At 34.3% G+C, this 17,324-nt stretch overlaps 4 protein-coding genes across 5 annotated transcripts; all 4 read left to right on the forward strand.

Annotated features, from left to right (window-relative positions):
* Positions 1–2,059: 2,059 nt before the first annotated feature.
* or30bx1 (odorant receptor, family 30, subfamily BX, member 1) lies at positions 2,060–3,106 on the forward strand. Its single transcript, NM_131740.2, has one exon. The coding sequence runs from the start codon at positions 2,060–2,062 to the stop codon at positions 3,104–3,106; it is 1,047 nt and encodes a 348-aa protein (NP_571815.2).
* Positions 3,107–5,937: 2,831 nt separating this feature from the next.
* On the forward strand, positions 5,938–8,208 carry or30bw1 (odorant receptor, family 30, subfamily BW, member 1). Of its 2 annotated transcripts, XM_087283408.1 has the most exons (2): positions 5,938–5,957; positions 6,202–8,208. In XM_087283408.1, exon 2 carries the CDS (start codon positions 6,202–6,204, stop codon positions 7,183–7,185), a length of 984 nt encoding a protein of 327 aa, XP_087139534.1. In that variant the 5' UTR covers positions 5,938–5,957; the 3' UTR covers positions 7,186–8,208.
* A 3,270-nt stretch (positions 8,209–11,478) lies between these two features.
* On the forward strand, positions 11,479–12,465 carry or30by3 (odorant receptor, family 30, subfamily BY, member 3). Its single transcript, NM_001039624.1, has one exon. It carries the CDS (start codon positions 11,479–11,481, stop codon positions 12,463–12,465), a length of 987 nt encoding a protein of 328 aa, NP_001034713.1.
* Positions 12,466–16,019: 3,554 nt separating this feature from the next.
* On the forward strand, positions 16,020–17,000 carry or30by2 (odorant receptor, family 30, subfamily BY, member 2). The gene has a single exon (XM_087284408.1). The coding sequence runs from the start codon at positions 16,020–16,022 to the stop codon at positions 16,998–17,000; it is 981 nt and encodes a 326-aa protein (XP_087140534.1).
* Positions 17,001–17,324: the final 324 nt, after the last annotated feature.

Genomic DNA, 17,324 nt, shown 5'->3' on the forward strand with positions numbered 1-17,324 from the left:
ATAACTTAATGAAAAGATCTGAACCCATGTGTTTAGGTTCACAGACACACGTAGCTAACTGTTTTGGATATTTGTAAAGTAACCTTGTATGTATTTTGGCACAAAGATGGTAAAGACGCAAATGTTTAATACTTAACGTATACTCACATGACATGATGCTGTCTGACAGCCGGCTGTTTCAAGGGTCTGGTTGTTTGTTTGGTTGGTTGGTTTTGAGTGCAACAGAAAAAAATACAATGAGCTGGTCTCATGGGCTTTAAAAGAATGCAGATAAACTGTCGTATTGACGAGGAACTTTACAGTCATGTGAGAGTCAATATTGTAGACACGATAAAACCAAACACGTTTTGTCTTCATCATAACAGAGTTAATTATCAAGGCCCCGCCTCCATCTAGAAAGCGCGAAAAAGCTTTTACATTTAAAGGCGCATGCATGCACAAGTCTTCTACACATTTGTGTCCACGTCATGTTAAAATATGTAAGGTATTGACTTTAAATTCACAGACACATTCTGGGAACACTGAGAATAGCTAAAATTAAATCTTATTTAAAAAAAAAAAAAGCACAAAATGGATCCCGTTTAGCAACAGTATATACACGCAACGGCCACTTTATTAGGTACACCTAATCCATCTGATTATTTCTGAATTTCTAATCAGCCCAATCACATGGCAGCAACTCAAAGCATTTAGGCATGTAGACATGGTCAAGACGCTGCAGTTTAAACCTAGCATCACATTAGAGAAGAAATGTGATTTAAGTGATTTTGAACATGGAATGGTTGTTGGTGAGTATTTTAGAGACTGCTGATCTACTGGGATTTTCACGCACAACCATCTCTAGGGTTTACTGAGAATGGTCCAAAAAAGAGAAAATGTCCAATGCCTGAGATCAGAGGAGAATGGCCAGACTGGTTTGAGCAGATAGAAAGGCAACAGTAACTCAAATGATCATTCGTTACAACCGAGATATGCAGAAGAGTATCTCTGAAGCTCAATCCAATAGAGTACCTCTGAGATGTGGTGGAATGGGATTTGCATCATGGATGTGCAGCCAACTAATCTGCAGACACTGCGTGATGCTATCATGTCAATATTGACCAAAATCTCTGAGAATATTTCCAGTACCTTGTTGACTCTATGCCAAAAAGAATTAAGGCAGTTCTGAAGGCAAAGAATGGTACTAGTAAGGTGTACCTAATAAAGTGGCCAGTGAGCATATTTGCGCATTAGCTTGACTACAATGCATTTAAAGGTACAAATACTGTATTCATTTTTAGGTAAATGTTTATTTAAGGTAAAACAAAAATAATTATGGTCTGAGCATTTTGAGTCCAAATATATTTGATGTTCAAATATATGAAACATAAATTAAAATATACATATTTATACATTAATTTAAAAAAAAATCACCATATATTAAACTGTACAAAAACAGGTAAAATGGGGAAAAATCCAACTGCTGGGTTACAATAAATTTTAAAATAAATTTATAGATCAGGTAGAAATGTATTAGGTCAGCATTTTAAAGAGTGCAGTATTTTGCAGTGTGTGTATGTATAAACCTATCGCCACAGAATGTTTTTCATCCAAAAGATTTATGGGGTTTAAAACTTAAGTGAAAGTTTGCTAGCACAAAGGTTAAATAATGTGTGAAATTTAAATTTAGTGCAGAAGTATATCAATAACAACATATTTCATTTTTACAAAATATTTTGTTTTCAAGTGTCAGTGTAAAAAAACCTATTAAACAAGTAAAAATAATCATCTGGTGGTAATGAGACAAGTCCAAACAATGTGTCATTCTGGGGGAGGTGTTTCTACTCCTGGAGTGATACTATAAATAGTGTCTATGATATTGCACTGTCAGAAAGGACAGGCTAGTCAGTGATTCTAAATGTTCTCCAGTCAGCATCCACCAAACTCACAATAATGCTAGTTTAAATTGGTACAATATGTTCTTCAAATCTGAATAGATTGTATCTGAGGTAAATAACAGACTATCAATATAATCTGTAAAGAATTTAAGAAACTGTTTCATACTAAATGCTAATATTATATGTATTGTTTTACCTTGAAGTCAAATGCTTGTGTAAATGTCAACGCTTCTATTGCATTTTTATATGCCAGTGTGTTTAAATTAGGTAGTTCTTCAGTGATGACGGCCTACTACACTAATATCACCGAATTCTACCTGTTGGGATTTCCAGGACTCCATCCAGAGTATTATGGAGCTGTGGGATTCCTATTGTTCTTTGTCTACTTGACGCTGGCGGGAGGAAATATCTTTATAATTGCATTTATTGCATATGAGAAAAGCCTTCAGAAACCCACCTATTTAATCTTCTGCAATCTTGCTGTGTGTGATATTGCTATTGGAACTGTCACACTGCCTAAAGCCATTGCAAAATACTTTTTCGATAGTAGTGAGATAACTTTTTTGAGCTGCTTTGTGCAAATGTTTTTTGTTCACTACTTAGGGAGCATTAACTCTTTCTTAATGCTATTAATGGCAGTTGATCGGTTTGTTGCAGTGTGTAATCCACTGAGATACTGCGTGCTTATAACAAACAAAACAATTCTGTTGGCATGTGCACTGATTTGGATGTTGTGTATCTCGTGGCTGACATTTATGGTTTACAACACCTTCGATGAGCCCTATTGCGGTTCCAACATAATAACCCAAAACTACTGTGACCACAATTCAATTATTAAACTCTCTTGTGGAGATATAGGGCAGAAAAAGTTTTATTCGTTTTCATTTGCTATGTTTGTTCTGTTGGGCCCTTTGATATTTATTATCTTTTCTTTTACTGCCATCATCATTTCTGTCTTCAGAATATCTGACACCCAGGCCCGATTTAAAACCTTCTCAACTTGCACTCCTCAGCTTCTGATCATCTGTCTGTATTATGTTCCCAGATGTGTTGTTTATGTGCACGATGTGACAATTGCAATCTCACCAGGCATTCGGGTTATGTTAATTATGTGGTACACTTTGATTCCACCTATTGTCAATCCAATGATTTACTGCTTCAGAACCAAAGAGATCAAAGATGCAATAAAGAAAAAACTTAAAGACAGGAAAGTGAACGTGCAGATATGAAGAAAATCGCTACTTTAATTACACTTTGCACTGTCTAAGCACTTATATATGTTGATCAGTGTCATTCTGGCTGTGCTTATACCCTTTCAGAATGAATGACATGTTTTTGTGAAATTATTTATTTAATAAAACATGCTAACTTATATTTTATTTATAACTTATTTTATGTGTTTTAATGAGTACTTACCACTAAACGAGGTAAGAGCTGATCATGCATTATAAAGCTGCTTAAAAATGCAATACTATATATATACAGTATACTGTACTACTGATTTGTTGCAGTGTTCCCTTGTTAACATTATCATATAGAACCTTTCAGAGTGATAATAGTTTATCTACATCCTGAATAAATATAATTGGTTAATTATAAATAGCTGAGCATTCAATAAAATAACAACAAAATTGTTTTTTTTTTTTTAAATGTAGTCAAGCCATTATTAGCCATTACTATACTGCTAAGGTGAAAATGTGGAAACTTAAATGAAGGATAATTGACTGACTATTGCTAATTTAATTCACAGGTGTCAACCTCAGTTTCTGGAGAGCCGCAGCCCTGCACAGTTTAGGTCTAACCCTTATTAAACAGACTTGATCAAACTAATTAAGTCCTTTAGGATTGTTTGAAACCTAAAGATACTGTAAGTGTGTCGAGGCAAGGTTGGAACTAAAATGTGCAGGGCAGTAGCCCTTGAGGAATTGAGTTTGACACCACTGATTTGACTAATGACAAATTTGCCGTTACTCTGATCCAAACAGCTCAGAAAAGTGCAAAGAAGCTAAGCAGAAAAAAACAGATCTAAAACTCTTTTCCTGGCAGACAGTGAGAGAACAAAAACATTTAAACAGCAAATCATTTTCAAATCATTTGAACTTTATCTTGGAAAAATTTGTTATGGTAAAGTGACTGAGGGAAATGATTATTTAAACCTACAGTAATACAACGTAGTGGTTTATTACTTTTGACCAATACAGTAGGTCACAAAATTACCAGTGACAATGCCATAGTCTTTATCTCAGACAGTCAAAGCTTTGCAGAAAGACATAGCAAAAGATTATTAGACTATTCTCATGACTACATGAAAATTTTTATTAGTTATTAATGTTATAAAATGCTATTATAATAAAAATGTTATTAATAAAATGTTATTATATTATTAGATTTTTGGACCACAAAAAGACTACAAACTGTACCAAAACCTTTTTGGCATGGTGGCTTAGACACATGCCAATTCAAAGAGGTCAATGAACAAAATTACCAATATGTGAAATAATTATGCCATTTAACTCTGTACAGTATGTCGTTTTGAATCTAAAGAGTTATGGGAAGAAGAGCTGGAACACCTGAGTTTTTAGCAATGAAAAAAAAAGTTTTTTAAAGTATAATTGACCACTTGTGGCCTCTGTGTCCAAACAGGTTAACTCAGGTCATGGTTGTTGAAACACTATAAATTTGGTCTGAAAATGCTTTGGGGACATTTGACTTTAACTTTGGCAAGCTCATTTACATTCTATTTGAGAACAGTTTAACTCATCAACTTGACGTTAGTTTGTCAATTTTTTCAACAAAGATAAACAATGGCAAAAAAATAAATAAAATAAAATCATGACAGAAAATATCATGAGTGCTTTGTTCACTCAATCAGAGAGGAAAAATTGTTTCCATCCATATTGGTTCATGAGTGAAACTTTGGACAGTTGATGGCACAAAACTGATGCTATACTCCTAAAAATAAAGATACGTTAATTGCACTGATATTACACAAAGAACCTTTAAAAAATTATACTTTTATTCCACTTTATGGTTGACAGAGGATCTTTAGATGTTTTTCACAATAAGAAAAAAATGGTTCTTTAATTTAATATTCACTAATAGGTTCACAAAAGGAACTAGATAATGTTATTCTATGTGATTTCTGCAAATGTACCAAGGGTGTAGATTCACTCTAGACATGGTGGTGGGGACATACATCCCTAGAACATATGCATTGAACAGAACAAATTCTGTTTCACACTTTTAAAAACATGAATAAAGTACATAATAATATAAAATAAACACTTAATAATACAAACAACAACCACACCCTATGCTGCAAAAGTCAATTTACATGATTTTACTGCGGGCTTTGAGGAAGAATGAATCTAGAGACATTTAGAGTGGTCTGTAATGCAATTGAACTATTTTATCCCCCTTTTTGTTTTTCATAATCATGAAGGCCAAAATTAAATTTGAATTTTGATCCCTTGCACAGCGTTATTGTGGTGAACTCATAGCGAACTTGACTTGGTGCACGTGTAGGTTAAGAGTTGATGAAGCGCTACTTTATTTTGAAGTCGATTAAATTATTTGTAGGGACATTTCAGTAATTGCTGGATATTGGCAGGGGACAATATCTTGGCCCATGCCAATTCTACGCCACTGAAATGCATCTTTTTTCTGAACATTTTTAAAAGTGTTGAGAAGGACTGAGTAAGAGAATTCAAAATTTTGCACCAGCTGTCACAATTTCTTAACACTGGAAGAACAACAGCAAGAATAATTGATATACTATAGAATGTGCCTATGCATTTGGCTGTGAACTGGGTGCTTGTCCCCTAAATATATTAACAAACACTGGTAAATAAACATATAATTACATTGTAAAAATATATTCAAATGCAACAAAACCCACGCTGCTTATTTTGTTTTTTTGTAACACAGCACATTTGCTATATTGAACAGGTCTCTCAGAGGGTTTTCAATACTTATGAGAGATTAGATAATTATATTACGTCAAAATGTTCCTCCAGTGTGAGCATTTAAAAGCCTGGCCAAACTTGAACCCAAAATCTGTCAGAGGGCATCCTGCCAGAGGTAGGCTGTGTGTTAACCTATTGTATGAAAAAGATTGCATGCCTGTTTGGGTTAATCTCAATGATTTGATCATTGGAACGCTTTGCAGAATTCAACAATATTCTGCTAAATGAATTATGTGTATGCTAAAAGTACAGTAATGTTTTACAAATGTACACTGTCTATTTTGTTCTACTTGGTTGTATTCATGTAAGAATCTGTGTGTATCTACATGACGTTTTGTTATTTGGCTCTTGGTTAACAGATGGGGTCAAGGAGCAATGTCGAAACCTACCAAAATACAACAATCATCACTGAGTTTGTTCTGCGAGGTTTTCCAGGCCTCCCTCCTGAGTATCACGGCTCTGTCGGAGCATTGCTTTTCATCTTATATCTTGTTCTTGCAACTGGGAATATTTTCATCATTGTCTTTGTGATGATTGAGAAAAGCATTCAGAAACCGACCTACATAATCTTCTGTAACCTCGCCATGGCAGATCTTGCACTTGGAACAACAACCTACCCAAGAGTCATTGCTAAATACTGGATGTCTGACAAAATCATATCATTCAGTGGCTGCTTCACGCAGATGTTTTTTATCCATTTTTTAGGGGCTACAAATTCATTTCTCATGGCGCTGATGGCTCTTGATCGATTCATAGCTATATGCAACCCCCTCAGATATCACACCCTGATTAAAAATTCTACTATTCTTATCATATGTGCATTTGTTTGGACAGCAAACATGCTGCAGTTAGTAGGAGTCACCCTCTTGTCCCTCAGTGTCAAATATTGTGGGTCAAATGTCATTCCTCACTGCTACTGTGATCATGTCTCTATAAGCAAACTGGCATGTGGAGATGCTGCTACCATGAAAGTCACAAGTACAGCCATCGCCATGTTTGTTCTGTGGGGTCCTTTAAGTTTCATCTTATTCTCTTATGTCTCTATTATCATCTCTGTCTCAAAAATCTCCAAGTCTGAAGGTCGATATAAAACATTCTCCACATGCACACCCCAGTTACTAATTATATGTCTGTATTATCTACCCAGAACGTTTGTGTATATAACAAACATTTCTGGTTATGAATTAAGCAATGATACTCGCATGGTGGTTTCAATGATGTACAGTCTTATTCCTGCTGTTATTAATCCTTTTATATATTGCTTTAGGACAAAAGAGATCAAAGAAGCAATATTTAAAAGATTTAAGAAGAATAAAGTCGATAGAAAAATAAGTCTTGGTTAAAAAAAAAGTCCAGTGTTGTTGAATGTCAAAACTGTTTATGAACTTTATTTCATAGAAAAATGCATCATTTTTACACAAGCATTCAGTCAAGTATAAAAACTGTTTAATATGACAGATACATTTCATTTCATTTAATTAATTTATTTAATTATTTACATTTAAATGTGCTTAAAGCTGTGCATCGATGGATTTGCTCTTCAGTGTTTGCACTTTCAGCAGTGAAAATTACACTACACTGAACTGAACTAAACTCTGAAAACTGAACTGACACAGTTTAAATTTACTAGAACTTCTATGTTAAGCTGCTTTGACACAATCTACATGGTAAAAGCGCTATAGAAATAAACATGAATTGAATTCAATTAATTGTTTTAACAACTTTGGACCCTCAATATTAAAATATGTCTGTGCTTTAAACACCTAAATAAGTTAACAGACTCTTATGCTTGTACTTTAAACACCTAAATCAAAATGACTCCTAAACAATTTTATATAGTTGTCCATAGTTCTTAAAGTGGAGGAAAAGGTGCTGGCAAGAGAAATAAATAGTATTTTTGGGGTTAATAATTGTTACGTAAAACAGTAGTTCACTCTTAAAAATAAAGGTGCCAGGTGAACCATAAAGATGTTTGTTCAGTGATGCCATACAGAAACCTTTTTTGGTTCGGCAAAGAGCTTTTTAGTTCTTCCAAAAAACTATATTCCTATGGTTTTCCATCTGTTTTTGATTATAAAGAATGAAGAGGCATCATGTTTGTTAAAGGCACTTCATTAAACTACTGATGCTAATAAAGAACCTTTGTGTCTAACAGTGTATTTTGTTGCAGTACTGTAGATGCAAACAGTGGCAAATACTTACACCTTAGTATTGTAGTAGTGGGCCACAATATAAATTAGTATGCAGTTATTGAATGTAAATGAGAATATTTACAAAATGGATGCTGCATTATCGGCACAATTCGCCTGCAGCAACCCAAACCATAAACATGTTCTTAATAAACACAAGTTAGGTGTTTATTTACACTTGTCAAAAACAAAAAAAATTCTCAGCCTCCATTGTTTATGTTGAGATATTTCACTTTAAAGACCAGGGGCCGTATGTATAAAACTTCTTAAAAATGCTTTAAAGAGTAGACTTAAACTTTGACTTAAGTGTCAAAAAATTCTTAGTAAGAGTAGGATAGAATTATAAAGAATCTAAAAGCCACTTTCAGTAAAGTTTGAGACTGATTCTTAAGTTCTTACTTAAGTGTTGTAAATCAAGGACTACAATGATTAAAACACAAATTGGCCGCCCTTGACCTCTGAATCAGTCTAGAAATAAAAGTAAAATTAAGTCATTCTTAGAATTTTGACACATTTAAGAGTGAAATTCTACTCTGAGAAGCTTTATACATACGACCCCAGGAAAAGGACTAATTCTTTGCCATAAAAGTGATGTTATTAAACATACACACAGGAGCCTGATAAAAGTGCTCATTTTAGAGGAAAATTTTAGACGGCATTTAATGGTTTTTGCATCTAAACTCTTCATTTTTAAATTTAAAATTAAAATATTAAATATTATTTATTGAACAACAGCAAGTTTTAATAAACAAAAATATTAAATTAAATAAAAAGTAAATAAGCCAATTTATATTGGAGTTTTTGCGCTAGCTGACTGCTAATGATGGCGCCTGCGTTTAAATGATTTCTTTTTTATGTTTTAAGAACCAAATGGATGCTTAAGACTATTTCACTGACTGTATTTAAATTACATTAGAACAGCGATACTGTAAAAGAAACCTTATATATTTGAAAATTGTCACATAAAGCTTTCACCAGACGTTCATCATTGGCTAAAAAACACTAGCTGTGCATATACCCCAATCAGAGCCAGCAGTGGATTACAAAATAAGTGCAAGGTAAGGTTGCTCTCAACGGGCTTAGTAAATGATAAACACCTGCTGACATGGTGGTACTCACATCTCCAAAAACACTGAAAAACATTGTCTTTTAAGCTCTGTCCTGATAAATAAACATCACATATGTAGTTTAAACAGATACCTTTTTGAAATACATTATGTGACACAACAACAACAACAAGTTTTAAACTCTTTAAGAAATTTTGCAGCCCTATAAAACACATATAAATCATAAACTTTCACTCTGCTATGGTAAAATTTAACAATTAATCCAAAAACTGCACACAATCCAAACTGTAGTGTCTGCATGGTCAAACCTTACTGTCATTGGACACCTTACAATTTAATCAAGATGTTTATACACAATAATTGCATTTATTATGTCACTTTAGCTTTAAATGATTAATAAAGATAACTGATTCACACACCACACACACACACACACACACACACACACACACACACACACACACACACACACACACACACACACACACACACACACACAAACACACACACACACACACACACAAAAACACACAAAGGATTTGTCACATATAAACATCATGTGGTCACGATGATTTACTGCTTCAAAACAAAAGAGATTAAAGATGCATTAAAAAGGAAAATGAGACACAAGAGAGTCAGCATGAAAGTTAAAATGATGTAATGCTTTACTATAATATAGTGTCATTCATGCATGCCTCGTTTTTTTCTATTTCTGCAACAAAGGTTGTACATTTTTGCAATTAATAGACATAAATGCAAAAATAAATGTTTAAAAGTATGCTATACTTTAATAATGAAAAATAGAAATGGGCTTTTTATCTCACATTTTCTTTTTCACTTGTATTATTAGAGTGCAGGCTACAGTGAAGTACTACTAAAATGTTTTATACTTTGAACCTTACTTTGAAATTTTTAGCTTGTTTTTAGATTGTTATGATCAGATGAATGGCATTTCATTTAGTTCATTTATTTCATTGTTTTTATAATTGTGTGTTATTGAAGTGTGTAGGGATATTCTTCTGAGATAGCTTTATAATGTTTGTTGTTTTAGTTGTTTAATTGTGAACTTTTGCAAAAATGAATATTTTTATTATTATTAATAATGTTGTTGTATTATACCAATATATAACAAAAAGGAATTTGTGCTGTTTTGAACACGTATTTTGCCTTAAATGCTTATATTGAAGATGCATTGAAGAGGGAGATCTGGCAAAATGAGCTGACAAATTGCATTTGAGAGGTTTCGGATCTGTCTTCCGCCAGCACAAATTAAGCACTGTGTACAACATAAATATCCTCGTTTATATTCATCCATTCATTTATTTTATTTTCGGCTTAGTCCCTTTATTAATACGGGGTCGCCACAGCGGAATGAACCGTCAACTTATCCAGCATGTTCCAGCTGCAACCCATCTCTGGGAAACATCCACACACACTCATACTCAATCTTAGCCTACCCAATTCACCCGTACCACATGTCTTTGGACTGTGGGGAAAACCGGAGCACCCGGAGAAAACCCACGCAAATGCAGGGAGAACATGCAAACTCCACACAGAAACCCAACTGACCCAGCCGAGGCTAGAACCAGCGATCTTCTTGCTGTGAGGCGACAGCACTACCTACTGCACCACTTCGTCAACCCCTCATTTATATACCTAAATATATTATTTAAGGGTGGCTCGGTGACGAAGTGTGTAGCACTGTTGCCTAACAGCAAGAAGGTCGCTGGTTCGAGTCTCGGCTGGGTCAGTTGGCATTTTTGTGTGGAGTTTACATGTTCTCTTAGTGTTTGTGTGGGTTTCCTCCGGGTGCTCCGATTTCCACCACAAGTCCAAAGACACGCATAGGTGAACTGGGTAAGTTAAATTATCCATAGTGTACAGTATGTGTGTAAATGAGAGTGTATGGGTGTTTCTGCTGTGCAAACATATGCTGGACCCCTGACTATGAAAAAGAAATTGAATGAATATTATTTAAGTGTATAAATAAAGGAACAAAAATCAGCCAACTCTCTTTTCACCATTACTTTGTAAACAATAACACAAGTGCTATCTTGAACAGTGCTCTCAGGGGGCTTTTCAATACGTCAAAGCTTCTCGAGTGAGCATTTAAAAGCCTAAGGTAAACATGTCAGAGGGCATACTGACCTGTTGTAGGTAGGTTATGTGTTAACGCATTGTTTGAAAATGATTGTGTGCCTGTTTATTTCTTGCCTCTGCAACTGCAACTGCTAAAATATTAATATGTATGCTCAAATCACAGTGTTATGTTCTATATATGAACACTAGTTTCTGTTTTATTCTACATGCAGATTCATAAGTTTGTCCTTTTTTATTGTCATTTTTCACTTCTTAAATTACCAGATGGGGTCAGCCCATAATGACAAACTCTGTTACTCCTAGAGTCATGACCTTCACAAACATCACTGTCTTCACTGAATTCTACCTGCTGGGATTTCCAGGACTCCATCCAGACTATTATGGAGCTTTGGGAACCCTTTTTTTGTTTGTCTACTTGACTCTGTTAGGAGGAAATATCTTTATTATTGCATTTATTGCTTATGAGAAAAGTCTTCAGAAACCCACCTATGTAATCTTCTGTAATCTCGCTGTGTGTGATCTTACTTTCGGAACTGTCGTGCTGCCTCAAGCTATTGCAATGTATTTTATTAATATCAACACTATATCATTTAATCTTTGCTTCGTGCAGATGTTTTTTCTTTTTTGCTTGTCAAATGTCTCTTCTTTTATCATACTTTTAATGACCATCGATCGGTTTGTTGCAATACGCAACCCTTTGAGATACTGTGTGCTTATTACAAACAAAACTGTTTTCATTGCATGTGGAGTGATTTGGACATTCATAACACCTTTAATGGCATTTATTGTTTATCAATCCTATGATGAGCCCTATTGTGCTTCTAATGTGGTAACACAAATCCTTTGTGAACGAAATGTAGTAATTAAACTTTCCTGTCGAGATATAAGGCAGAAGCTGTATTTAACATTTGCATGTACTGTAATTATAGTTGTGGGCCCTCCAATTTTCATTTTATGTTCTTTTATTGGCATCTTTACGTCTGTTTTCAACATCTCAAACAGTCAGGCCCGATATAAAACATTCTCCACATGCTTTCCCCAACTTTTCCTAATTTGTCTGCATTTTCTTTCTAAGTTAGTTGTTTATGTGTATGATGTAACAGTTACAATGTCTCCGAGCTTTCGGATCGCTATAACTTTGTGTTCCTGTTTGCTCCCACCTGTTGTCAATCCGATGATTTACTGCTTCAAAACCAAAGAGATTAAAGATGCAATAAGGATAAAAATGAGACACAAGATAGTCAGCATGCCAGTTAAAATGATGTAATGCTTCAGTACAGCATCATGTATTCAGTTTATGTGCTTCTTTGTGTGCTTTTCTTTCAACAAGGCTTTAACTTTTAATAATATATTATTCTTAATCTTTGTGGTTACACTAATAAGATTTCACTAGGTAACATTTATCAATGCATTTATTAACATGAATTAATAATGAACAGTAATTGTATCATTCATTCATTCATTTTCTTTTCGGCTTAGTCTCTTTATTAATCCGGGGTCGCCACAGCGGAATGTACCACCAACTTATCCAGCAAGTTTTTTTTTTTTTTTTTTACACAGCGGATGCCCTTCTAGCCGCAACCCATCTCTGGGAAACATCCACACACACTACGGACAATTTAGCCTACCCAATTCACCTGTACCACATGTCTTTGGACTGTGGGGGAAACCGGAGCAACCGGAAGAAACCCACACGAAGGCAGGGAGAACATGGAACCTCCATAGAGAAACGCCAACTGAGCCGAGGTTCGAACCAGCGACCCAGCGACCTTCTTGTTGTGAGGCGACAGCACTACCTACTGCGCCACTGCCTCGCCCTCAGTAATTGTATAGCAATAAATAATTATATTTATTGTTAATCCAAACGTTTACTAATGCAGGGTTTTAATAACTAATACAAGTTGTGCTTGTTAACATTATACTTAACAAAGAGTAACAACAAATGACTGTATTTTCATTAACTAATGTTAACAAATATTTATAAAGGCTCTAATAAATGTGTCTTTCAAGTTCCTGAATACAATACCAGTAATTGAACTTTACAATTCACCTGCGATCACACATGTGAAGCTCATGTGCTGAAAATGCGGTTTAAACCTTTCATATTCTCATTCATAGCAGTCAGGGATGGGCATAAATACATTGAAATGTATTTTAAAATAAAATACTAAATACATACATTTTAATTCTATCAAAATAAACTAAAAATGCAGCAGCCACAAATGTATTAACATGAAATACTGTATTTTTATATTTTAGAAATTCAACAAAATACTTTTAAAAGGTAGCATGAAACCTCTTCGCAAACCTTCCATCAATAGGCCTATTGGATCAATCCCCTCACCATTAAACTGACTTAGTATTCAACTCAATTCATGTTTATTTCTATAAAGCTTTTTACAATGTAGATCATGTCAGAGCAGCTTAACATAGTTCTAGATTTAAGATCTCAAAACTAAGGGCTCCCAGTACAGCAAAGTAAACAATGTCTGATAACAACAAATCTTCTATGCCACTTTGTTCACCTAGAGTGAAAATTGCGTCCTAGTTAGTGAGTTGAACTTGTAAACTAAAGGTAACTTGTGTTTCTCTTTGAGTTTAGTATAAACTCTGCACAAATTTCATACAGAAAATCCTGTCTTGAAGATGACATCTTATGGTTTGAATTATTTAATGCAGAAAATGGGTCAGAGCACAGTACTATATGTTGATTATGTTTCCACCCGTATCAAGTAATATTCCCATCATCCAGATTCCATCTCAATTCTTAAGCAAAGATTTTGAATTGTACACTAGAGCCATTATATTTCTGGTCTTAGCATTGTTCAGTAGCTATATCCAATAATTGTTAACTTGCTCCTGAATACCTCACCCTTTGTCATACTGTATTTTCTCATCATTTCCATCTATCCAATCATTCACCACATTCTTAAAAATAAATTAGTTTTCTGTTCCGATCTTAAGCTTAGCCAAACAATGAAAGAAAATTAATGAAAATGGCTTAATTTTTTAGCAAAATATTTTAGTGTTACAAAAATATTTAAAAGTGATACAAAATATTAAGCCATTTTCATCAACCCTATCAAATTACAAATGCAATTTTGTATTTGAAATACATATTTGTGATGCATGTATTATACATACTGCCCATCCCTGATAGCAGTAAACTGTACTTAAAACATAAAATTGAACATAAAAGTCCTTTTGATTTGAATGCTAGTGTAATTTAGTTGTTAGTGTCATTATCCATGCTTTCTAAACCTGCTTTATTTTCCTTTCTTAACATTCTTGTATTGCAGTGAGTACAATTGTGTGTGGATCAGATAAGAAAAAAGCCCTCCTAGAGTCATGGCCTTAACAAACCCCACTATCTTCACTGAATTGTACCTGTGCATTTCGCACAACACTATTTATGACATGAGCAAATGATAATGTTCTAAACAGCAGACAGTTGGATAAAAGCAATTGATGCATGTCCGAAAGCATTTGCAATTTGTTAAAAGGAATGAAAAACTGGCACTATGATGTGCACAAATGACTAATTGTTTTGAGAAATGCATTAACTGTTGTGCAAATGTAAATAGTGTTGTGTGAAATGCACCACAGCAACTGAGAACTTATTCACAGTTGGTGTAATCAGACCCTGGACTACACACCCCATCATGCCCTGCACCCCCACACAGGTTTCAGTGTACATTCTGATTAAACACAGCTGTAGGTCATTTTCACTGATTATCTGGCCTATAAATATACCACTCACACTGTTGTCCGCACACTCAATACACTCAAATAATGGCTTTTGCTGTTTGTTAAAACTGCATATTTAAAATAAGCTGAATCAACACAATTTTGGGGACAACTTAATTGTTTTATGTTCAATCCACTTAAATTTGTTAACTTGATCAATTTGGGTTGGGAAGAAGGAATTGTGTGGAACCCAGCATCTTTTACAGTGTACTGCAGAAGGACAATGCATTTACTCTTCTCTGTCTGCTTCTGAACCACGGGAATGCAGACCTACCCACAAATCAGCATCCCGGAATGATAAAAGTACTAATGGAATAAAACCTCAGAAACCTGGCATATCACGCATATATATTTTTTACTATTAAAGTATAACTTTCTGTTTCAATGGGATAGCGTTATTGAGGTATTATTATCACATTATTGACATGACATTATTATCATTATACAAGCTTTTTGAAATATATGCAAGCTACCATATTGCATGCAATGAGCTGCCATATTGCATTTGAGAGGTTTCTGATTGGTCCTCCACCAGCACAAATTAATCACTGTGTACAACATAAAATATACCCCCATATTTATATTTTTCAATATATTAAGTATATAAATAAATGACAAAAATCTGTCTATGGACAACAAAACAGTCTTTTCACAATTACTCTGTAAACAATAACACATGTGCTATCTTGAACAGTGCTCTCAGATGGCTTTTCAATACATGTGAGAGCAATACGTCAAAGCTTCTCAAGTGTGAGCATTTAAAAGCCAAAGGAAAACATGTCAGAGGCCATACTGACCTGTTGTAGGTAGGCTATAATCCATTGCTTGAAAATAATTGTATGCCTGTGTTAATTTTTTGCTTTTCCTATCTTACGTTTTTATTTGTATATATTGTTACTTTTAAGAAGTAACTGCTAAAACTAATAGTATGTATGCTAAAATCAGTGTTATGTTCCAAAACTGTGTACTAGTTTCTGTTTTCTTCTACATGCAGATTGTATAAGTTTGTGCTTCTAATTTTTTTTATTGTGTATTTTTTTCACTTCTTAAATTACCAGATGGGGTCAGCCCGCAATGGCAAACTCTGTTACTCCTAGAGTCATGACTTTCACAAACATCACTGTCTTCACTGAATTCTACCTACTGGGATTTACAGAAATCCATCCAGACTATTATGGAGCTGTAGGAACCCTTTTCTTGTTTGTCTACTTGACTCTGTTAGGAGGAAATATCTTTATTATCGCATTTATTGCTTATGAGAAAAGTCTTCAGAAACCCACCTATGTAATCTTCTGTAATCTCGCTGTGTGTGATATTGCTGCTGGAACTGTCGTGCTGCCTCAAGCTATTGCAATGTATTTTATTAATATCAACACTATATCATTTAATGGTTGCTTTGTGCAGATGTTTTTTGTTCATTATTTGGGGAGTGTCAGTTCTTTAATCATACTATTACTGACCATTGATCGAATTGTTGCAATACAAAACCCTTTTCGATATTGTGTGCTTATTACAAACAAAACTATTTTCATTGCATGTGGAGTGATTTGGACCGCCATAACACCTCTGATGGCCATTATTGTTTATGAAGCCTACGATGAGCCCTACTGTGCTACAAATGTAGTAACACAAATATTTTGTGAACGAAATGTTGTAATTAAACTTTCTTGTCGAGATGTAAGGCAGAAGTTGCTGTTAACATTAGCATGGGCCCTGATTGTTGTGCTGGGCCCTTCTTTATTTGTTTTATTTTCTTTTATTGCCATCTTTATGTTTGTTTTCAACATTTCAGACAATCAGACCCGATATAAAACATTATCAACATGCACTCCCCAATTATTTATCATTTGTCTGTATTTTGTGCCCAAAATTGTTCTTTATGTGTATGATATAACAGTTACAATGTCTCCAAGCTTTCGGATCGCTATAACTTTGTGTTCCTGTTTGCTCCCACCTGTTGTCAATCCGATGATTTACTGCTTCAAAACCAAAGAGATTAAAGATGCAATAAGGATGAAAATGAGACACAAGATAGTCAGCATGCCAGTAAAATGATTTAATGTTCAGTACAGCATCATGTATTCATTTTATGTGCTTCTTTATATGCTTTTCTTTCAAAAAAGCGTTAACTTTTCTATTCTATAGAAAATTATTTAAAAATAAGTCAATAAAAGTCTGCACATTTTAATAGTGAAAAAAGCATTGTTTTTTTTTCTTCTCGAATTTGTGGTATATACACTGTTTTCCAAATTATTAGGCAAGTTGGATTTATTGTCATAAGCATTATAGAATTATAATGCTTATGACAATAGACCCTATCTACACAAACAAGGGCAAAATCACACTTTTTTTCTACAGTGTTTCGTTGTTTGCCCACAC

Source organism: Danio rerio, chromosome 15 (genome assembly GCF_052040795.2).
Source record: "Danio rerio strain M-AB ecotype USA chromosome 15, GRCz13ab, whole genome shotgun sequence".
In the NCBI taxonomy this organism is placed as follows: Eukaryota; Metazoa; Chordata; class Actinopteri; order Cypriniformes; family Danionidae; genus Danio; species Danio rerio.